This window comes from Salvelinus alpinus, chromosome 17 (genome assembly GCF_045679555.1).
Source record: "Salvelinus alpinus chromosome 17, SLU_Salpinus.1, whole genome shotgun sequence".
NCBI classification, from domain to species: Eukaryota; Metazoa; Chordata; class Actinopteri; order Salmoniformes; family Salmonidae; genus Salvelinus; species Salvelinus alpinus.
In genome coordinates, this window is record NC_092102.1 from 6314941 (window position 1) to 6340225 (window position 25285).

A 25285-nucleotide genomic window follows, 5' to 3' on the forward strand; every position below is an offset into this window, starting at 1 on the left:
TTACGGATCAATTGAGCCAGGATCACCAAGATATCCTGGCTTAATCCCTTATCCTAGTTTTGTGCAACAGGCCCCTGCTTACCGATCATTGCACCTCTACACAGCCCATCTGTAAACAGCCACACGCAACTACCTCATCCCCATATTATTTATTTTTGCTCCTTTGCACCCCAGTATCTCTACTTGCACATTCATCTTCTGCACATCTATCACTTGTGTTTAATTGCTAAATTGTAATTATTTCGCCACTATGGCCCATTTATTGCCTAACCTCCTTACTCCATTTGCACACACTGTATATAGATTTTTCTGTTGTGTTATTGACTGTACTTTTGTTTATCCCATGTGTAACTCTGTTGTTTTTGTCGCACTGCTTTGCTTTATCTTGGCCAGGTCGCAGTTGTAAATTAGAACTTGTTCTCAACTGGCCTACCTGGTTAAATAAAGGTGAAATAAAAATAACATTTTGTTGTTGAAATCAAATCAAGCTTTATTTATACAGGAAAAAAACAAATAAAAGACAATGAAAATAAACAAATATTTAGTACACAACAAACAGAAGACTAACAACTGAAAGACCCTAAGGAAATTCCATTGATTAAAATATTAATCGGATGCAATATCCAACCCAACATATAAGCTTGTTTTTTAGGAGGGGTTCTGAAAGACACCGAGGGTGTCCGCTGAAAATTGACTAGCAACAACAACTGGGACCTAAAAGAGACCCACTAAATCTACCCAAGAAGAAGCAAACAAAAGAAAAACCCACACCAAACTTAAAGACAGGAAGTAAACCAAAAAGGTGGAGCAACTAAAGGTGTTGACTCTCCACATCTATCAAGACAACTGGAGCACTGGGCCAGACACTCTTAAATAGAACCTGGACCAGCTCAGGTGAACCATCTTCCCACTAACGAGATGGACAAGCCAGCACAGGTGTAACACATACTGACTAACGAGGTGACACCAATCAGTGCGCCCTACGTGCTAACGAGCTATATGTGCTAAAGTCCAACCTCAAAACATAAATGGAAAAACCAAAGCCTGTAAAACCTTCCCCTTTAAGACAACAAATACATCCTATATTTTTGATGGATGAGTTCTCACCACCAACAGAAAACAACTTCCATTTCACATTATAAACAACTACAATGCTTCACCTTCACCAATATAAACATGGCGTCTACTGGCTGTCAACAATTAAAAACACGTATTTCTAATTAATAATATACAATAGTATTATTTTTTTCAAATTTTCCTTTATAGAATCCGAAAACTCACTAGCTTCAAGAACTCTAGTCCACTTTTTATTTAACCTTTATTTAACTAGGCAAGTCAGTTAAGAACAAATTCTTATCGACAATGACGGCCTAGGAACAGTGGCTTAACTGCCCTGTTCAGGGGCAGAACAACATATTTTTACCTTGTCAGCTCGGGGATTCGATCCAGCAACCTTTCGGTTACTACTCTAACCACTCGGCTACTGAAAGTACGTTGAAATTAAGTTGTTTTAAAGTAATTTAAAAAATGACCCGAAAATACATATTTTCAACTACAACCGAACAAATATTGGACTTGAAAATTCTTCTTTTCAATTACATTTTGCTCGGTGGAATAGCCCCAATGTAAAAACACAGTTTTAACATGTCCAAATCAATAACCAATATGCAGAAACAGTTTGTGATATATTCAAAACCTAAACATAAAATGTGCTATGTACACAAACATCTGCCACAATAATCATATTACTTGTATTTTTTTTAAACAAGCACCTTATAAACTGCACAAGCAGCAATAAATCACTGATATCGATTAGGGAGGAAAACAGGTTGTACGTGATGTTGAAAACAATACAACAACAAAAAACACATGGAAAAGGAGATATCTTTCACCTCACTGGTTAGAAGAGAGTCAGCTACATTTTGGAGTGATGCATTTAAATGTAGGGGTCGCTAAAAAAAGGAACGCAACACATGTCATAACTAATCGATATCATGATGAAATCAATTGTGCGAGAGGAGGGAGATGAGGTTGCACATCCTGTTAAAACTAACAGCTCAAAAACCACACGGAATCTAGGAATAATGTGTACATCCCTGGTTAGAGGACAATTTGTAGAAAACAGATCGCTACATTTTGAAGTGTTGCATTTTGATTCAAGTGGGTCACCAACGTGGTAAGTGTAACGACTCTATTTTTGTCAGCCACTTTTTGTTAAAAGGCTAATATCCATATCATGCTGAAATCAATTGATAAGGGGGCAAATGTTTAGGCTTCTACATTGTGACATTATTAATATACTACTACAACAATGTGTTAATATTCTACATTGTGACATTAATTCATTGATATCATGAAACAACTATATGTACTTTCTGATGTTTAATCAAATATCTTTTATCAGAGTATCTCTTCCCACATTGATTACAGCTATAAGGTTTCTCTCCTGTGTGTGTTCTCTGGTGTCGTGTCAGATTGCTAGACTTAGTAAAACTCTTCCCACATTGAGCACAGCTATAAGGTTTCTCTCCTGTGTGTGTTCTCTGGTGTGCTGTCAGGCTGCCAGATGAAACAAAACTCTTCCCACATTGATTACAGCTAAAATATTTCTCTCCTGTGTGTGTTCTCTGGTGTACAGTACGAACTCTAGATGAAGCAAAACTCTTCCCACATTGGTTACAGCTATAAGGTTTCTCTCCTGTGTGTGTTCTTTGGTGTCTAGTCCGCTTGCTAGAGGTAGTAAAACTCATCCCACATTGAGCACAGCTATACGGCTTCTCTCCTGTGTGTGTTCTCTGGTGGTATATCAGGCTGCTTAGCTGAGTAAAACTCTTCTCACATTGATTACAGCTAAAATATTTCTCTCCTGTGTGTGTTCTCTGGTGTGCTGTCAGGCCGCCAGATGAAACAAAACTCTTCAAACATTGATTACAGCTATAAGGTTTCTCTCCTGTGTGTGTTCTCTGGTGTGATATCAGGCTGGTTGACCGAGTAAAACTCTTCCCACAGTCAGAGCAACAGTGAAATTTATGACTTGTGTGAATTCTCTGGTGTATCTTTAGTGAACCTGATCTTGAGTAACTCTTCCCACAGTCAAAGCAGCGGTGAGATCTCTTCTCTGTGGATCTCTCCGGGTGTTTCTTGAGGTGTTCTAATGTGGAGAGACTCTTCTCTGCTTTGTCAGCATCATGAGGTTGTTGAGGATCCCCAGAGGACCCACGATATTCCCGTCTCTCTCCTGTGTGAACAACAAAGTCAGACAGATGGTTAAAGGCCCACAACAGTGGAAATCCACTGTAAAACAGCGTAGCCAAGTCTGTAATGAATGTAATGATTATTTGACATTTGTCTTAAAATTAGCAAGAATAGTCATATTTTGTCTTGTTTTCACATTAGTAGTAACATCTAAGATTGTAGACTAGAAATAAGTTATTAATGTTGTTGAAACTCTAAGCAGTGTGCCAGACGACTTTTGGTCTCCAACATAGGCCCCATTTTGGGTTTGCTAAAATTGCGGCATGAGTGCGCTGCACATGCAATTTGGTTGTAGAAACTCCTCCCCACTAATGAGGAAACCGATAGTTATGTATGTAGTATAGCTGCCTGGAGCAAAAATGGTGAGCAAAGATTTTAGTTTTCACAATGTATTCTGAATGTGAACGGGGGAAAACTCAGGGGAGTAACCTCCATTTCCAGGTTGCTTATGAGTGCATTTCACACTACTTTGGATTATAATTTTAAGGCTTGTTTGAACGTCCTGCTTAATATAATGTTTGTGTCATCATCGCAAATCAACTGCTTTATACTTAAAAAAACACTTCAACCAGTAAAATGCTCTTTGGCTAGCTTTTCCATCAGCCTGACAATGAGGGTTTGTACACGGTTTGCCAAATTGGCCCATAACTTCACCTAACAACAAATATAGGAAAATAGCTCTGTGTGTTGTACAATAGCCCATCCATCATGGAACAGTTCTCTACACATTATGACCAAAGTAGGGATGTTGGATCCAACGTGGAGCACGGCATAACTGTCTTTACCAGAGTAATGAATGAAGAAGCACTTTGGTTGTTGTTGCATGTCGTGATGTTTGTCATGCGATTGTCATTCAGAAAATGATTTCCTGGATCAGCTGATGATAGTTGAACATGTGACTAACAAAACAGCTACAGTATTAAGAATTCTGTGTAATTATTGAAGAACCGCGTTAATGACAGTATCTATTTAGGTGTTGTCAATAAAGTTACGATATTTGTATATTTACTTTTTATATTTTTTATTTCACCCTTATTTAACCAGGTTGGCCAGTTGAGAACAAGTTCTCATTTACAACTGTGACCTGGCCAAGATAAAGCAAAGCAGTGCGACAAAAACAACACAGAGTTACACATGGAATAAACAAGAGTACAGTCAATAACACAATTGAAAAAAAGAGTCTATATACAGTGTGTGCAAATGGCGTGAGGAGGTAGGCAATAAATAGGCCATAGTAGCGAAGTAATTACAATTTAGCAAATTAACACCGGAGTGATAGATGTGCAGATGATGATGTGCAAGTAGAAATACTGGTGTTCAAAAGAGCAAAAAAAGTAAATAAAAACATGGGGATGAGGTAGGCAGTTGGATGGGCTATTTACAGATGGGCTGTGTACAGCTGCAGTGAATGGTAAGCTGCTCAGATAGCTGATTCTTAAAGTTAGTGAGGGAGATATAAGTCTCCAACTTCAGCGATTTTTGCAATTCGTTCCAGTCATTGGCAGCAGAGAACTGGAAGGAAAGGCGGCCAAAGGGGGTGTTGGCTTTGGGGATGACCAGTGAGAGATACCTGCTGGAGCGCATGCTACGGGTGGGTGTTGCTATGGTGACCAGTGAGCTGAGTTAAGGCGGAGCTTAACTTAGCAAAGACTTATAGATGACCTGGAGCCAATGGGTTTGGCGACGAATATGTAGCGAGGACCAGCCGACAAGAGCATACAGGTCCCAGTGGTGGGTGGTATATGGGGCTTTAGTGACAAAACAGATGGAACTGTGATAGACTGCTTCCAATTTGCTGAGTAGAGTGTTGGAGGCTATTTTGTAAATTACATCGCCGAAGTCAAGGATCGGTAGGATAGTCAGTTTTACGAGGGTATGTTTTGCAGCGTAAGTGAAGGAGGCTTTGTTGCGAAATAGGAAGCCGGTTTTAGATTTAATTTTGGATTGGAGATGCTATATATTAGTCTGGAAGGAGAGTTTACAGTCTAACCAGACACCTAGGTATTGTAGTTGTCCACATAGAAAAACTAACAGGTCTGTGAAAGCCAGAATTCTTACTGGTTGGTAGGTGATCAAATACTTATGTCATGCAATAAAATGCAAATTAATTACCTAAAAATCATACAATGTGATTTTCTGGATTTTTGTTTTAGATTCCGTCTCTCACAGTTGAAGTGTACCTATGATAAAAATTACAGACCTCTACATGCTTTATAAGTAGGAAAACCTGCAAAATCGGCAGTGTATCAAATACTTCTTCTCCCCGCTGTATTCTAAGTCAGAACCGTCCAGAGTAGTGATGCTAGTCGGGCAGGTGCGGGCAGCGATCGGTTGTTGATTGATCGGTTGTTCTTATCGACTGTTGAGTCTGCCGATAAGAATATGGTGATTGACAGAGTTGAAAGCCTTGGCTAGGTCAATGAAGATGGCTGCACAGTACTGTCTTTTATCAATGGCGGTTATGATATCGTTTAGAACCTTGAGTGTGGCTGAGGTGCACCCGTGACCAGCTGAGAAACCGGATTGCACAGCGGAGAAGGTACGGTGGGATTCAAAATGCTCAGTGATCTGTTTGTTAACTTGGCTTTCAAAGACTTTAGAAAGGCAGGGCAGGATGGATATAGGTCTGTAACAGTTTGGGTCTAGAGTGTCACCCCCTTTGAAGAGGGGCATGACCGCGGCAGCTTCCAAATCTTTAGGAATCTCGGACGATACGAAAGAGAGTTTGAACAGACTAGTAATAGGGGTTGCCACAATGGAGGCAGATCATTTTAGAAAGAGAGGGTCCAGATTGTCTAGCCCAGCTGATTTGTACGGGTCCAGGTTTTGCAGCTCTTTCAGAACATCAGCTATCTGGATTTGGGTGAAGGAGAAGCTGGGGAGGCTTGGGCAAGTAGCTGCAGGGGATGTGGAGCTGTTGGCCGGGGTTGGGGTAGCCAGGAGGAAAGCATGGCCAGCTGTAGAGAAATGCTTATTGAGATTCTCGATTATCGTGGCGTTATCGGTGGTGACAGTGTTTCCTGGGATGATGTGCTCTTATTCTCCATGGACTTTACAGTGTCACAAAACCTTTTGGTATTAGAGCTACAGGATGCAAATTTCTGTTTGAAAAAGCTAGCCTTTGCTTTCCTAACTGACTGTGTGTATCGGTTCCTGACTCTGAAAAGTTGCATATCACGAGGACTAATTGAGGCTAGTGCAGTACGCCACAGGATGTTTTTGTGCTGGTCGAGGGCAGTCAGGTCTGGAGTGAACGAAGGGCTATATCTGTTCTTAGTTCTACATTTTTTAAAGGGGCATGCTCATTTAAGGTGGTGAGGAAATGACTTTTAAAGAACAACCAGGCATCCTCTACTGACGGAATGAGGTCAAAATCCTTCCAGGATACCCGGGCCAGGTCGATTAGAAAGGCCTGCTTAAAGAAGTGTTTTAGGGAGCGTTTGACAGTGATGAGGGGTGGTCGTTTTACCGCAGACCCATTACGGATGCAGGCAATGATTGCTGAGATCCTGAATGAAAACAACAGAGGTGTATTTGGAGGGCAAGTTGGTCAGGATAATATCTATGAGGGTGCCCATGTTTACGGATTTAGGATTGTACCTGGTGCGTTCTTTGATAATTTGTGTGAGATTGAGGGCATCTAGCTTGGATTATAGGACGGCCGGGGTGTTAAGCATATCCCAGTTTAGGTCACCTAATAGAACGAACTGAAGATAGAAAGGGGGCAATCAATTCACATATGGTGTCCAGGGCACAGCTGGGAGCTGAGGGGCGTCTATAACAGGCGGCAACAGTGAGAGACTTATTTCTGGAGAGATGAATTTTTCAAATTAGAAGCTAGAACTGTTTGATCATGGACCTGGAAAGTATGACAGAACTCTGCAGGCCATCTCTGCAGTAGATGGCAACTCCTCTCTTTTTGACAGTTCTATCTTGACGGAAAATGTTGTGGTTGGGGATGGAGATTTCAGAATTTTTGGTTGCCTTCCTAAGCCAGGATTCAGACACAGCAAGGACATTAAGGTTGGCGGAGTTAGCTAAAGCAGTGAGTAAAACAAACTTAGGGAGGAGGCTTCTAATGTTAACATGCATGAAACCAAGGCTTTTTCGATCACAGAAGTCAACAAATGAGGGTGCCTGGGGACACGCAGGGCCTGGGTTATCCTCTACATCACCCGGGGAACAGAGGAGTAGGATGAGGGTATGGCTAAAGGCTATCAGAACTGGTCGAATAGTGCGTTGGGAACAGAGAATAAAAGGAGCAGATTTCTGGGCGTGGTAGGATAGATTCAATGCATAATGTACAGACAGGGTTTGGTAGGGTGCGGGTACAGTGGAGGTAAACTTGGCATTGAGTGACGATAAGAGAGGTTGCATCTCTGGAGGCACTAGTTATGCTAGGTGAGATCACCGCATGTCTGGGGGGTGGGACAAAAGAGCTCTCTGAGCCATGTTGAGTGGGACTAGGGGCTCCACAGTAAAATAAAACAATGACAACTACCCTAAACAACAGTATACAAGGCATATTGACATTAGAGAGAGACAAAGCGAGGCATAAAGCAATCACAGGTGTTGATTGGGAGAGCTAGCTAAGACAACAACAGGTAAAATGGCGATGAATGGGCAGAGAGGGTCAGTTAACTACACACAGGGCCTGAGTTCGAGGCTGTGGCTGACAGATAAACAAAATAAACAAAATGGAGACCCGTGATTAATGAACAAACCAGCAGGCATCAGCTATGTAGCCAAGTCATCATAGGGTCCAGTGGACAGCAATATATTAAACAGGGAAGCCGTTAGGTAGTTGTTACTATGCTAGCCGGGAGATGCGCCTGGCTCGAGGCTAATTGGTGCTAGCTTCGGGACAAGGGCGTCACCGACGTCCTGCAAAGGCCGGTTGAGGGCACATAGGACAGAATTACGTCGGCAGACCAGTCGTGATGGATCGGCGGGGCTCGGTGTTGACAAAGGGTCCAGGCCAATTGGAAAAAGAGGTATTGTAGCTGGATAAATTTTCTTTGCTAGCCGGGAGAAGCATCTGGCTCGAGGCTAACTGGTGCTAGATTCGGGACAAGGGCGTTAGCCACTATAGCCAATCCGGTGCAAAGGTCCAGAGCTTACGGCAGGAATCCGGTGATGTAGTGGCTTCTAGTTGTCTTAGTGAAGAGTCTGGGAGACATCAGCTGTGTAGCCGAGTGATCATAGGGTCCACTGAGCAGGCTGGGTGATGGGCCTGGCTCAAGGCTAGCTTCGAGGCTGGGCCACTCGGTAGCAGCTAGCTAGCTGCGATTATCTGGTGTAATGGTCCAGAGCTTACGGCAGTAATACGGTGATGTAATGGAGTAAAACAGTCCGATATGCTCAGGGTTGATATCGCGCTGTGCAGACTGGCAGGTATTATCCAGGCTAAAAGCAGCTGGTGTCCGAGCTAAAAAGGTAAAGACTGCTAGCAGTGGCTAACAATGACTAAATAGCTAGTAGCTAATTAGCTGGATAGCTTCTGATGGCTAGCTGCTGATGGAGGTTCTTACTATAAGGTCAAAAAAATAGCAGATCCGTATCACACTGGGTCAGGCGGGTTGCCGGAAGGTATATTTAATTTTAATATGGAAAAAAATATTGAAATATATTGCAAAATATACAAAAGAAGATGAAAAAAACATAACAACAAACACGATTTACTGCTACGCTATCTTGGATTACAAGACGGCTCTCAGTTAAAAACCATTGGATTTAGCAAACTCTGAAATTATTTAGTATTTCTGTGCCCACGAAAACCGTTTTCCCAGCATAACATAAGGAGCCACTAAATGATACGTAGTTTGAGTGCATTTCAGAATACAAAACAACTGTCCGACAGCAAGATCCCCTATTTAAGTTGAAGTTCATCATATGACAAGCTTAACGTTATGACTATAACTACTGTTCCCTGAAGGAGGGAAACTAGGTACAACATACTATTAAATCCACACGTTAAACTATTACTACTGTTCCCTGAAGGAGGGAAACTAGGTACAACATACTATTCTACAGGTGATGAGTGTGAGGCTCGGATTTCTTCCTTAAATTTATAACGGCTCTTCACCGACCCAGGAAGGGGTGGGGCCAAACTGGTGTTGTACCTTGTTTCCCTCCTTCAGGGAAGTGTAATTATAATCAAAGTTACACTCCCTTTCAGTCGGTCAACTTCGGTACAACATACTATGGGGAAATAGAATCATTCCCCAACCGACCCAAACGGACACTAAATGAAACGGCCCCTGGCAGACCATCCAGACCTGACCCAGCAAAAGATGCGGCAGTTTTGTCAATGTATTCATTGTCTTTCGTTTGAAACACTCCTGCCAATGTTGAGAAAGGTCACACGCAAATTTAGGCCTATGAATGTGCCCATTTGGAGATGTCTGATAGTATTTCTGATTGTCTTAACGCACCACCACTAATGAGTTGTGGAGCTTCTGAAAGTAATTTTTTCTTCACCTCAAACAGCAAGTAAACAAAGTCTAATTAAAATCAATTGTGAATGACAATAGTTCCTCAAAGTATTTTCGTAAAATATTTCCAGCTCTCGCCCTTTCGATAACCACTCAGCATAAAAGGGAAAAATTTAACGCTCTGATCCAGTGGAAATGTCATAAAATACCTGATTACTTCTTATTCTTTGCACAAATAGCCGACAGCTGTGTCTGTCCCAAACTCACTGGCGCAGGAATATTTTATATTATACAATATTTTATACAATGTTGCAAGCTTGCTATCTCCAGTTTTGGGCCGACCCAGTTGATAGTTGATACAATGTTTCCAGTTAAGTTGTAGACAGGTCATGTGCAGCCAATGTGATTTATAGGATATTTTCTACCTGCAGGCTGCAATATTTAAATTTGTTGGCTTTATGTAGGATATTTTTACATAGTTGGCAATGGCAATAAAAGTTACTTTTAAATTTGTATAATTTTCATTTAGATTTAGATAGAATGTAGATTAATCTACATTCTATGATTAATCTACATTCTATGATTTTGATATACTATTATGAATTATTTTAAACTGTTCCAGTAAAATGTGCAGATGAAAATCCTAACTGGGACGCAGATAGGTAGAAATGGTAAGATAACTTGGCACTCCAAATGGAAAAGGTTGCTGACCTCTGGTGTAGCCCATTACCGGAAACTTCAAGAGCATAACGGCAGTATTTTTCTCCTTCTGGTTAGGTTATCTTGGTTATCTTGGCTCCCTCGAGTCATTTGCGTGTCTTAATTATTTAATCAAACGCATGCTTAAAGCATCAGACCAGTTCAGTACATATAGTTGATCTTATTAAAACACATGGGGTGTGTATATATATGGAAAAATACATACATTTCAACCAATCGATTGAATTAGAATGAACAGACAACTCTTGGTTGACTAAGATTTATTTTAGGTGGGGACAGCACTAGAACATGATTTTGGGGCTCCTGAGTGTTGCAGCAGTCTAAGACACTGCATCTCAGTGCTTGAGGCGTCACTACAGACCCCCCTGTTCGAGTCCAGGCTGTGTCACAACCGGCCGTGATTGTGAATTAAATAAAGGTTACATTTTAAATTAAATAAACATAGTTCATGCAGGAAGTTCAGACCCCTCCCCTTTTAACACATTTTGTTATGTTACAGCTTTATTTTAAAATGGATTTAAAAAAAAATAGAATCCTCATTAATCTACACACGATAAAGAAAAAGTGGAAACAGGTAAAAAACTGAAATACCTTATTTACATACATTTTCAGACCCTTTGCTATGAGACTCAAAATTGCATTCATGTGCATCCTGTTTCCATTAATCATCCTTGAGATGTATCTACAACTTGTTCAGAGTCCACCTGTGATAAATTCAATTGATTGGACATGATTTGGAAGGCACACACCTGTCTATATAAGGTCCCAGAGTTGACAGTGCATGTCAGAGCAAAAACCAAGCAATGAGGTCGAAGCAATTGTCTGTAGAGCTCCAAGACAGGATTGTGTCGAGGCACAGATCTGGAGAAGGGTACCAAAAAAAATTCTGCAGCATTGAAGGTCCCCAAGAACACAGTGGCCTCCATCATTCTTAAATTAAATACTCTTCCTAGCGCTGGTCACTGAGCGATTGGGGGAGAAGGGCCTTGGTCAGGGAGGTGACCAAAAACCTGATGGTCACTCTGACAGAGCTCCAAAGTTCCTCTATGGAGATGGGAGAACCTTCCAGAAGGACAACCATCTCTGCAGCACTCCACCAATCAGACCAACCAGACGGAAACCACGCCTCAGTAAAAGGCACACGACAGCCCACTTGGAGTTTGACAAAAGGCACCTTAAGACTCTAAGACCATGAGAAACAAGATTCTCTGGCTTGTTGAAACCAAGATTGAACTCTTTGGCCTGAATGCCAAGCTTCACGTCTGGAGGAAACCTGGCACCATCCCTACGGTGAAGCATGGTGGTGGCAGGATGATGCTGTGGGGATATTTTTCAGCAGCAGGGACTGGGAGACTAGTCAGGATCGAGGGAAATATTAACAGAGCAAAGTGCAGAGAGATCCTTGATGAAAGACCTGCTCCAGAGTGCTCAGTACCTCAGACTAGGGCAAAGGTTCACCGTCCAACAGGACAACGACCTTAAGCACACAGCCAAGACAACGCAGGAGTGGCTTCGGTAGAAGTCTCTGAATGTTCTTGAGTGACATAGCCAGAGCCCGGACTTGAGCCCGAGCTAACATCTCTGGAGAGACCTGAAAATAGCTGTGCAGTGATGTTCCCCATCCAACTTTACAAAGCTAGAGAGGATCTGCAGAGAAGGATGGGAGAAACTCCCCAAATGCAGGTGTGCCAAATAAATTAGCTAAATGAAAGGGAAAAAAACAAATTTAATAAAATTTAGAATAAGGCTTTAAAACTTCTTGTCAATAGGGGGGCACTGTTTTCACTTTGGAAAAAATTGTGCCCAATTTAAACGGCCTCGTACTCTATTCTAGATCATACAATATGCATATTATTATTACTATTGGATAGAAAACACTCTCAAGTTTCTAAAACAGTTTGAATTATATCTGTGAGTAAAACAGAACTCATTTTGCAGCAAACTTCCATATAGGAAGTGAAAAATCTGAAAACGAGGCTCTGTTTCAGGGCCTGCCTATTCAATTGCCTTATATTTATCGATATGCATGCACTTCATACGCCTTCCACTAGATGTCAACAGGCAGTGGAAGGTGGAATGGGGTGTCTAACTTGATCTGAGGTCGAACAAGAGCTTTTGGAGTGACAGGTCAGCCATTTTGTCAGTTTTCCAAGGCGCGCGAAGGAACTCCACATTGTCTTCTGAAAAGCGGTCGGTATACACGGCGAATATCTCCGGCTCTGATTTTATTTGATACATTTGATAATAACATCATAAAGTAGGTTTTTTCAACCGAGTTTTATCAGTTTATTCAACGTTTATTGGGACTTTTGGAGTTTTCCGTTCTTTGCGCCAAGAGAGGATGGGAATGTTAGTAACCTTGGCTAGCATTGTGGCGCGAATTCGACAGAAGAAATGGACATTCTAAAACCAAACAACGATTTATTCTGGACCAAGGACTCCTTGTACAACATTCTGATGGAAGCTCAACAAAAGTAAGAAAAAATGTATGATGTTATTTCGTATTTCTGTGTAAAATATTGACTCCTATTCTCCGCCGTGTTGGTGAGTGCTGTCTCACAATAACGCAAGCTGTATGTTATGGTAAAGTTATTTAAAAAAATCTAACACAGCGGTTGCATTAAGAACCAGTGTATCTTTCATTTGCCATACCACAAGTATTTTTATGTAAAGTTTATGATGAGTTCTTTGGTCAGATTAGGTGAGTGTCCAAAATATCTCTGGACATTCTGGGAAAATGTTGCTACATATTCACAATGTATAACCACGATTGCAGCGCTAAATATGCACATTTTCGAACAAAACATAAGTGTATTGTATAACATGATGTTATAAGACTGTCATCTGATGAAGTTGTCCAAAGGTTAGTGATTAATTTTATATCTTTTGCTGGTTTTTGCGAAAGCTACCTTTGCGGTGAATAAATGCATTTGTGTGTTTGGCTATTGTGGTAAGCTAATATAATTCTACATTGTGTTTTTGCTGTAAAACACTTTAAAAAAAATATTGGCTGGATTCACAAGATGTTTATCTTTCATTTGCTGTACACCATGTATTTTTCATAAATGTTTTAGGATGAGTATTTATGTATTTCACGTTGCTCTCTGTAATTATTCTGGCTGCTTCGGTGCTATTTGTGATGGTAGCTGCAATGTAAAACTATGATTTATACCTCAAATATTCACATTTTTCGAACAAAACATAAATGTATTGTATAACATGTTATAAGACTGTCATCTGATGAAGTTGTTTCTTGGTTAGTGACTAATTATATCTCTATTTTGTCGGTTTTGTGAAAGCTACATATGCGGTGGAAACATGGTGAAAATATGTGGTTGTGTGTTTGGCTATTGTGGTTAGCTAATAGAAATACATAGTGTTTTCGCTGTAAAACATTTTAAAAATCGGAAATGATGGCTGGATTCACAAGATGTTTATCTTTCATTTGCTGTATTGGACTTGTGATTTCGTGAAAATTATATTATATGATATCCCTGTCCCGTTAGGCTAGGATAGGCTATGCTAGTCAGCTTTTTTGATGAGGAGGATCCCGGATCCGGGACGGATATTAAGTAAAGGTTAAAGTAACAAAAACGTGGAAAAAGTCAAGGGGTCTGAATACTTTCCAAATGGACTGTATACAGCAACAGCTCCCCCATAAGCATTCCTGTCTTTCCTGTAGATGTTATATCCCTGTATTGCTACTGCTGTATCAAATGAATTATCTCAGAGAGTTTCAGATGAACAGTACAATGCATTCCAAATTCAATAGGCAGGCAAGTAAACAAAAACGTTTTCAAATAAAAACTATTCCAGAAAATGTCAACGCGTATATAAAGCCTGTCCAAGAGACTGTCAACCAATCGTGTTCACATTGTCATACTGTGACACACAGTTCCTAAGCTAATTCTCACAAAATCCCTTTTTAAAGTCAGGGTATGAGTCGAGAAACATACGTACTTTCAAGGAAAATAGGGAATGTTACGATTGCAAAGCTATACGATATTACAGAGAACAAGTGAATTATCTCACATCTCTGAAAATATTTGTATTGTTGTGCTTCTTGTTTAGAGAGGGTAATTCATGCCAATATTATTTTCTTTAAGGTGTTAATACGAATCGAAAGGAGTTTCCAATATCCTCATTTCTTAAAGTATTTCTGGTGATAGCAAGTGATAGTGAAGGATGGCTAGGTCTATTTGACACATTGCCCTCCCATGGCAGCATTTACCAGCCACCAGGTCCAGAAGCTTTAAAACCACATAAAAAATATTTTGGGATTCTGGGATTCTCTGCCTCTAACCCTATTACAGGGGCTGAGTCACTGTCTTTCTGGTGCTCTTTCATGAGGCCCTAGGAGGGGTGCGTCACTTGAGTGGGTTGAGTTACTGACGTGATCTTCCTGTCTGGGTTGGCGCCTGACCATTGTAAGTTGGTGGTTGAAGATATCCCTCTAGTGGTGCGGGGGCTGTGCTTTGGCAAAGTGGGTGGGGTTATATCCTTCCTGTTTGGCCCTGTCCGGGGATATCATCGGATGGGGCCACAGTGTCTCCTGACCCCTCCTGTCTCAAGCCTCCAGTATTTTTGCTGCAGTAGTTTATGTGTCGGGGGGCTAGGGTCAGTTGGTTATATCTGGAGTACTTCTCCTGTCTTATCCAGTGTCCTGTGTGAATTTAAGTACGCTCTCTCTAATTCTCTCCTTCTCTCTTTCTTTCTCTCTCTCGGAGGACCTGAGCCCTAGGACCATGCGTCAGGACGACCGGGCATGATGACTCCTTGCTGTCCCCAGTCCACCTGGCCTTGCTGCTGTTCCAGTTTCAACTGTTCTGCCTGCGCTTATGGAACCCTGACCTGTCCACCGGACGTGCTACCTGTCCCAGACCTGCTGTTTTCAACTCTTAATGATCGGCTATGAAAAGCCAACTGACATTTATTCCTGATTATTATTTGACCATGCTGGTCATTTATGAACATTTTGAACATCTTGGCCATGTTCTGTTATAATCTCCACCCGGCACAGCCAGAAGAGGACTGGCCACCCCTCATAGCCTGGTTCCTCTCTAGGTTTCTTCCTAGGTTTTGGCCTTTCTGGGGAGTTTTTCCCAGCCACCGTGCTTCTACACCTGCATTGCTTGCTGTTTGAGGTTTTAGGCTGGGTTTCTGTACAGCACTTCGAGATATTAGCTGATGTACGAAGGGCTATATAAAATAAACTTGATTTAAAACTCAATTATATTTTTGCCCGAAGTTAAGATATAAATTATTCAAACTGAACATAATTCATGCTGGTTATTTTTTTAGGCTATTTTAGTTTTGGAGTCAAATATAGTTTTGGAATAGTTTTCATTTTTCAAACAGGTTTGTTGTTCTATTTCAGTTTACTAAATAGTTTCCCCCTAATTACTTTTTCTATAATAAGCATGGAGGTTTCCCCTATCAACCAGTCATAGGTACTGGTGACAAAGCTCCTCGTAACCTAGCTGGGAATGGGACAGACGGAACCCTTCTGTGGTAACAGACAGGGGCAATTTGTAATCAAATCTAATTCCCAGGAATGGGGTTCATATGAACCACAGAGACTGTGTGTGGGATAATAACATGGCCCTGTCCAACCCTGCTTGTTCCCTCGACTCCACTACCAACCACCAATCTCCAACAGGGCCCTTAACCTGTATCACTAGACACCTCATAGTGAACTACAAGAAGGAATCAGCAATGAATCCCAATAATGACACACCTCTAGGGAGGGGTGTCAGCAACATTTAAAAAAATATATATAGTGTTTTATGACAAACCGTTTTTTACAAATCCATCAAGACACCAACTTAAACTTTACCGTGAAAATGCTTTACCGAGCAGTTATTATTAAATTATTCAATTATTTTGATGTGAAATGAAAGTATTGTGTGAAATTATTTTGATGTAATATGAAAGTACAGCGATTTATGTTTCTAGAAACGTAACGCAATTGAGAATCGATTCACATTTAGGTGGAATATTTGACTATTTTAGCTGCCATAGCCAGTCTACCTCTAAAAATAACATACAGTCCTTGGACCTTGAGGAGTAATGGGGGCAGCAATCAGCAGTAGAAACAATAACAAAGCGTACTCCCTGCCCGTTTCGGTAAAAAGTTGAGGGATGGGGCTGGAGAAATGTAACCATCCATGATATCAACATTCTAGTTTTAACCATGTTTTGAGGATACACAATGTTTGTTTATATTTACTGACAAACATTGGAGTAAAAAAAAAATGCTTATATTTGGGTTCTGATGGGGTACGACATTTGAACTAAGCTCATGAGGCATTTATAAGTGATTTCTTCAAGAAACAAATGGGTACATATCATTAATGTATGATTCCCAAAATGGATGAAACAACTGCTGATTGCCCCTTTAAGACTACCTATTGGGCTAATCTAATAGGAAATATTGAGGACTACAGTATTTCAGGAATTGTCATTGGACGCATTTGATCAATTGTTAACGTTTGGTTGATGGTCCACACTTGATGTTCTACACATTACAGTGTAGCTTCAGCCAGTCCTACAGAACAACATTAAAGTGTAGAACCCCTAAACTGCATATTGATTCAATGACTGCAGAGACGGTACTTACTGGTGTTTAACAGATCTCCAACCTCCTCTTCTTCCTCCAATGTGACAGTAATCTCCCCCTCCTCATCTTTCACTCCAAAAACTGCATCCTCCTCTTTCTCCTCTTCTTTTACTGTAACATCCTCCCTCTCTTTCACTCTGAACATATCTTCCTCTTCTTTCACTCTGAACGCATCTCCCTCTTCTTTCACTGAAACGTCTTTCTCTTCTTCTTTCACGGTAACAGCCTCACCCTCTACTTGTTTTTGTATTGAAACAGCCTCCTCTTCCTCCTCCTCTTTGACGAGAGCTTCTTTCTCCGTCCAGCAGACCGCCTCTTCTTTAGCAGGAGGAGAGAAACTTAGTGAACTCATGGTCGGGGATGTTAGCTAGCTAGCATTTGCGACTAGCCTAGTTCTAAGCTAACTTAGCTAACTAAGCTAACTTAGCAAACCAGCTAGCTGACAAACAACGTAAATATATAATTAAATGAGTCAACAAGTACATACGACAGAAGTGTGTAATAGCGACTAATATACGCCAAAACAGTGTAAAGAGCGTGAATGTTGTAGCTATGTTTGCTAGAAAGCTACCGAGGTGTCTGACTAGCTGTTGTTGTTGAAGGAGCGTCCCGTCCACTAGATTATACGTCACACTGGCAGCATCGCCTGAACCTAAAAGACGCACGTCGCCATCTGCTGACTGGAGTGGGGAACGCAGTTGAGGAACCAAAATTGTATTTTTCATTTATTTCATATAAGTTGACTATTACATTAAGTCGTTCAAAGAGAAGCATGTGTTGTTTGATTCGTGTTTAATGAGTGAGAATTTAAAACAAACTTTACACCCACTACGTATTTGCATTGAACCATACTTCTGACATGGATCATTTTGACCCAAGATGCATATCTTTTATCAGAGCCAAAATGTGGTTTATTCAAATCTTCCAATTTTTCATGACTTTGTCAATCAAATTGTTCTTAATAAATCTAAATCATGGTTTAGTGTTCCTGTATCAAAATTGACATTTAACAAATTAAAATCCTTTGGAGTCATTTTGACCCCAGCCAAAATGCACCTTTGATAAATAGGACATTTATATCAAATCAAAATCAAATCACATTTTATTGGTCACATACACATGTTTAGCAGATGTTATTGCGTGTGTAGCAACATTCTTGTGGTTCTAGCTCCGACAGTGCAGTAATATCTAACAAGTAATATCTAACAATTTCCCAACATATACCCAATACACACACATCTAAGTATTTGAATCTAGGTTTCTCTGTAGACATGATCCATCCCACCAGAGGGTGGAGGGGCACCTGTATCAGTGGTTTTGACCAGATAGACACCTGCAGACACACAGTATAGTGCCTCCCATGTACTCGCCTAAGATTGGAAATTTCTATACCACGTATCATGTGACTGTGTACAAAACTGCCAATGGTAGAAAACTCGGCCAGGGGTATACAGTGAATTCGTAAAGTATTCAGACCCCTTCACCTTTTCCACATTTTGTTACGTTACAGCCTTACTCTAAAATTGATTAAATAGAAAAAATTTGAATAATTTTTCAACCTCATCAACCTTCACAATGACATCACCATACCCCATAATGACATCACAATACCCCACAATACCCCACAATGACAAACCCAAAACAGGTTTTTAGACATTTTTACAAATGTATTTACTTAAGTATTCAGAACCTTTGCTATGAGACTCGAAATTGAGCTCAGGTGCATCATGATTCCACTAATCATCCTTGAGATGTTTCTACAACTTGATTGGAGTCCACCTGTGATAAATTAAATTGATTGGACATGATTTGGAAAGGCACACACTTTTCTATATAAGGTCCCACAGGTAACAGTGCATGTCAGAGCAAAAACCAAGCCACGAGGTCAAAGGAATTGTCCATAGAGCTCTGCGACATGATTGTGTTGAGGCACAGGTACCAAAAAGGTACCAAAAAATGTCTGCGGCATTGAAGGTCCCCAAGAACACAGTAGCCTCCATCATTCTTAAATGGAAGACGTTTGGAACCACCAAGACTCATCTTAGAGCTGACCGCCCTGCCAAACTGAGCAATCAGGGGAGAAGGGCCTTGGTCAGAGAGGTGACCAAGAACCCGGTGGTCACTCTGACAGAGCTCCAGAGTTCCCCTGTGGAGATGGGAGGACCTTCCAGAAGGACAACCATCTCTGCAGCACTCCACCAAAGAGGCCTTTATGGTAGAGAGGCCAGACGGAAGCCACTCCTCAGTAAAAAGGTACATGGCAGCCCGCTTGGAGTTTGCCAAAAGGCACCTGAAGGACTCTCAGACAATGAGAAACAGGATTCTCTGGTCTGATTAAACCAAGATTGAACTCTTTGGTCTGAATGCCAAGTGTCATGTCTGGAGGAAAATTGGCACCGTCCCTACGGTAAAGCATGGTGGTGGCAGCATCATACTGTGGAGATGTTTTTCAGCAGCAGTGCAAATTGTCCACTGGTATTGGTGTAATTTCTCACCTATTTTGTCAGTAGGAAAGTTAATTTCCCCTCAGGAACACACATTAAGTCTTTGCTATTATGAAGGTAATTTGTGTAGAATGTACTTTTCCCCACTACTCTTTACATTGTTTATTTATATTCGGTGGCCTGACTGACTATGTCAAAGGCCCATCCTGGTAGATCTGAACCTAATGCAGCTAGGAGTGATCCGATGACAGAAGTCACATTTAGGTGCCAGGTGTAACTGAGGCCATAGATGCTCCACATCCATTACTTTGAGTGTTTTATATAATATGACTAAATGTGTTTCTGTGTTGCAGGGGCATTTATAATTTTCAGCAAACGTACTGGGCTGGTTGAAAAGTGAAACAAAATGTACATACCATGCACTATTTTGACACAGTGTACTGTACATATACTGAATGTATACTGTTTTTCATACTAAAATGGACAAAGATACATGTTGCTTTTGCACAGATATGTTCATTTGTTTTGCAAGAGTCTGTTGATTAATCAGTCATTGGTTTAATTTGTTTTGCAATATGTTCAAATCAAATCAAGCTTTATTTACACAGCACATTTCATACATGGATGCAACACCCTTGAGACAATCAGCAACCAAGTTGTCCTTACCACAGACATGTCTGATTTCAAGAGGAAACTCCTGCAATATCCGTAGTAACTTTCCACCTCACTGCGGAGCTTCTCTCTCTTTTCAGGGTTCACTCGATAGGCATGTTGTTGGATCGGGGCCCAGTCCCCAATGTCGTGCTCTAGTACATTTGGGTTGGCACATCTGAGAATGAACCCTGATATTTTAAAAACATCTGAGAATGAACCCTGATATTTTAAAAGCAGGGCAACAATGTAATTATAATTGTACCAACAATTGTCAGTTGGTAGCATAAATAATTTTGATTACTAAACGTTACATGAGTTGTAAATATGAAATATCAAAACCAAATGTACACCCCTTTGTGAATATGTATTGGCAGTAATTAACTTAATGGTGAGGCATGGAATAATAAAACATGTATCTTTTGTCAGGCTGAATATTTGAAATATGAGGTGATTTGAATCATGCTTCTTCAGTAGTGGAATAAAGACAATCAGCACTTGAATGTTGTCAAGAAATACTGGAGTGATGTAGGATTGTTCATAAAATTAATTATTGACCAATTTATTATACTGCGTCCATGTGTATAGGCTGCAAGTACGTTGACATTAAGTTGTTAAGTCATTGAAAAAAGTTTTGGCAAGTTGGTTAGAACATCTACTTTGTGCATGACACAAGTAATTTTTCCAACCATTCTCAGTTGCATTGACCTGCAGACATCAGACACCCCTCTCCCTTATGCACATGTGACTGAAATGCAACCAATCACAAAAATCACTGAGCCAGCCTTGATGGCTCAATAAAAAAAACAGCAAGTTTCTGCCAGCCAATGGGATAATTGCAGTGCAGTACATGTGTAGAGGGATAATTCCAGTACAGTACACGTGTAGAGGGTGTAGAGGGATAATTCCAGTGCAGTACATGTGTAGAGGGATAATTCCAGTGCAGTACATGTGTAGAGGGATAATTCCAGTGCAGTACATGTGTAAAGGGATAATTCCAGTACAGTACATGTGTAGAGGGATAATTCCAGCACAGTACATGTGTAGAGGGATAATTCCAGTGAAGTACATGTTTAGAGGGATAATTCCAGTGCAGACATGTGTAGAGGGTGTAGAGGGATACTTCTAGTACAGTACACGTGTAGAGGGATAATTCCAGTACAGTACATGTGTAGAGGGATAATTCCAGTGCAGTACATGTGTAAAGGGATAATTCCAGTACAGTACATGTGTAGAGGGATAATTCCAGCACAGTACATGTGTAGAGGGATAATTCCAGTAAAGTACATGTTTAGAGGGATAATTCCAGTGCAGTACATGTGTAGAGGGATACTTCCAGTACAGTACACGTGTAGAGGGATAATTCCAGTACAGTACATGTGTAGAGGGATGATTCCAGTGCACTACATGTGTAGAGGGATAATTCCAGTGCAGTACATGTGTAGAGGGATAATTCCAGTACAGTACATGTGTAGAGGGATAATTCCAATGCAGTATCAAATCAAATCAAATCAAATCGATTTATATAGCCCTTCTTACATCAGCTGATATCTCAAAGTGCTGTACAGAAACCCAGCCTAAAACCCCAAACAGCAAGCAATGCAGGTGTAGAAGGAAAAACTCCCTAGAAAGGCCAAAACCTAGGAAGAAACCTAAAGAGGTACCAGGCTATGAGGGGTGGCCAGTCCTCTTCTGGCTGTGCCGGGTGGAGATTATAACAGAACATGGCCAAGATGTTAAAATGTTCATAAATGACCAGCATGGTCAAATAATAATAATCACAGTAGTTGTCGAGGGTGCAGCAAGTCAGCACCTCAGGAGTAAATGTCAGTTGGCTTTTCATAGCCGATCATTAAGAGTATCTCTACCGCTCCTGCTGTCTCTAGAGAGTTGAAAACAGCAGGTCTGGGACAGGTAGCAAGTCCAGTGAACAGGTCAGGGTTCCATAGCCGCAGGCAGAACAGTTGAAACTGGAGCAGCAGCACAGCCAGGTGGACTGGGGACAGCAAGGAGTCATCATGCCAGGTAGTCCTTAGGCATGGTCCTAGGGCTCAGGTCCTCCGAGAGAGAGAAAGAAAGAAAGAGAGAATTAAAGAGAGCATAGTTAAATTCACACAGGACACCGGATAAGACAGGAGAAGTACTCCAGATATAACAAACTGACCCTAGCCCCCCGACACATAACCTACTGCAGCATAAATACTGGAGGCTGAGACAGGAGGGGTCAGGAGACACTGTGGCCCCATCCGATGATACCCCCGGACAGGGCCAAACAGGAAGGATATAACCCCACCCACTTTGCCAAAGCACAGCCCCCACACCACTAGAGGGATACCTTCAACCACCAACTTACCATCCTGAGACAAGGCCGAGTATAGCCCACAAAGATCTCCGCCATGGCACAACCCAAGGGGGGCGCCAACCCAGACAGGAAGACCACGTCAGTGAGTCAACCCACTCAAGTGACGCACCCCTCCTAGGGACGGCATGAAAGAGCACCAGTAAGCCAGTGACTCAGCCCCTGTAATAGGGTTAGATGCAGAGAATCCCAGTGGAGAGAGCGGAATCGGCCAGGCAGAGACAGCAAGGGCGGTTCGTTGCTCCAGAGCCTTTCCGTTCACCTTCACACTCCTGGGCCAGACTACACTCAATCATATGACCCACTGAAGAGATGAGTCTTCAGTAAAGACTTAAAGGTTGAGACCGAGTCTGCGTCTCTCACATGGGTAGGCAGATCATTCCATAAAAATGGAGCTCTATAGGAGAAAGCCCTGCATCCAGCTGTTTCGCTTAGAAATTCTAGGAACAATTAGGAGGCCTGCGTCTTGTGCCTGTAACGTACGTGTAGGTATGTACGGCAGGACCAATTCGGAAAGATAGGTAGGAGCAAGCCCATGTAATGTTTTGTAGGTTAGCAGTAATACCTTGAAATCAGCCCTTGCCTTAACAGGAAGCCAGTGTAAGGAGGCTAGCGCTGGAGTAATATGATCACATTTTTTGGTTCTAGTCAGGATTCTAGCAGCCGTATTTAGCACTAACTGAAGTTTATTTAGTGCTTTATCTGGGTAGCCGGAAAGTAGAACATTGCAGTAGTCTAACCTAGAAGTAACAAAAGCATGGATACATTTTTCTGCATCATTTTTGGACAGAAAGTTTCTGATTTTTGCAATGTTACGTAGATGGAAAAAAGCTGTCCTTGAAACAGTCTTGATATGTTCGTCAAAAGAGAGATCAGGGTCCAGAGTAACGCCGAGGTCCTTCACAGTTTTATTTTAGACGACTTTACAACCATCAAGATTAATTGTCAGATTCAACAGAAGATCTCTTTGTTTTTTGGGACCTAGAACAAGCATCTCTGTTTTGTCCGAGTTTAAAAGTAGAAAGTTTGCAGCCATCCACTTCCTTATGTCTGAAACACAGGCTTCTAGCGAGGGGAATTTTGGGGCTTCACCATGTTTCATTGAAATGTACAGCTGTGTGTCATCCGCATAGCAGTGAAAGTTAACATTATGTTTTTGAATGACATCCCCAAGAGGTAAAATATATAGTGAAAACAATAGTGGTCCCAAAACGGAACCTTGAGGAACACCGAAATGTACAGTTGATTTGTCAGAGGACAAACCATTCACAGAGACAAACTGATATCTTTCCGACAGATATGATCTAAACCAGGCCAGAACTTGTCCGTGTAGACCAATTTGGGTTTCCAATCTCTCCAAAAGAATGTGGTGATCGATGTTATCAAAGGCAGCACTAAGGTCTAGGAGCACGAGGACAGATGCAGAGCCTCGGTCTGACGCCATTAAAAGGTAATTTACCACCTTCACAAGTGCAGTCTCAGTGCTATGATGGGGTCTAAAACCAGACTGAAGCATTTTGTATACATTGTTTGTCTTCAGGAAGGCAGTGAGTTGCTGCGCAACAGCTTTTTCAATTTTTTTTTGAGAGGAATGGAAGATTCGATATAGGCCGATAGTTTTTTATATTTTCTGGGTCAAGGTTTGGCTTTTTCAAGAGAGGCTTTATTACTGCTACTTTTAGTGAGTTTGGTACACATCCGGTGGATAGAGAGCCGTTTATTATGTTCAACATAGGAGGGCCGAGCACAGGAAGCAGCTCTTTCAGTAGTTTAGTTGGAATAGGGTCCAGTATGCAGCTTGAAGGTTTAGAGGCCATTATTGTTTTCATCATTGTGTCAAGAGATATAGTACTAAAACACTTGAGTGTCTCTCTTGATCCTAGGTCCTGGCAGAGTTGTGCAGACTCAGGACAACTGAGCTTTGGAGGAATACGCAGGTTTAAAGAGGAGTCCGTAATTTGCTTTCTAATGATCATGATCTTTTTCTCAAAGAAGTTCATGAATTTATTACTGCTGAAGTGAAAGCCATCCTCACTTGGGGAATGCTGCTTTTTAGTTAGCTTTGCGACAGTATCAAAAATACATTTCGGATTGTTCTTATTTTCCTCAATTAAGTTGGAAAAATAGGATGATCGAGCAGCAGTGAGGGCTCTTTGATACTGCACGGTACTGTCTTTCCAAGCTAGTCAGAAGACTTCCAGTTTGGTGTGGCGCCATTTCCGTTCCAATTTTATGGAAGCTTGCTTCAGGGCTCGGGTATTTTCTTTATACCAGGGAGCTAGTTTCTTATGACAAATGTTTTTAGTTTTTAGGGGTGCAACTGCATCTAGGGTATTGCGCAAGGTCAAATTGAGTTCCTCAGTTAGGTGGTCAACCGATTTTTGTCCTCTGACGTCCTTGGGTAGGCAGAGGGAGTCTGGAAGGGCATCAATGAATCTTTGGGTTGTCTGAGAATTTATAGTACGACTTTTGATGCTCCTTGGTTGGGGTCTGAGCAGATTATTTGTTGCGATTGCAAACGTAATAAAATGGTGGTCCGATAGTCCAGGATTATGAGGAAAAACATTAAGATCCACAACATTTATTCCATGGGACAAAACTAGGTCCAGAGTATTACTGTGACAGTGAGTAGGTCCAGAGACATGTTGGACAAAACCCACTGAGTCGATGATGGCTCCGAAAGCCTTTTGGAGTGGGTCTGTGGACTTTTCCATGTGAATATTAAAATCACCAAAAATGTGAATATTATCTGCTTCAAGGTCCGATAGGAATTCAGGGAACTCAGTGAGGAACACTGTATATG

At 41.3% G+C, this 25285-nt stretch overlaps 1 protein-coding gene across 1 annotated transcript; it reads right to left on the reverse strand.

The window, feature by feature from the left end:
* Window positions 1-477: 477 nt before the first annotated feature.
* On the reverse strand, window positions 478-17637 carry LOC139542033 (zinc finger protein 180-like). Its single transcript, XM_071347006.1, has 2 exons — window positions 17029-17637; window positions 478-3238 (listed from the first exon to the last, which is right to left on the reverse strand). Exons 1-2 carry the CDS (start codon window positions 17378-17380, stop codon window positions 2352-2354), a joined length of 1239 nt encoding a protein of 412 aa, XP_071203107.1. The 5' UTR covers window positions 17381-17637; the 3' UTR covers window positions 478-2351.
* Between the last annotated feature and the right edge of the window lie 7648 nt (window positions 17638-25285).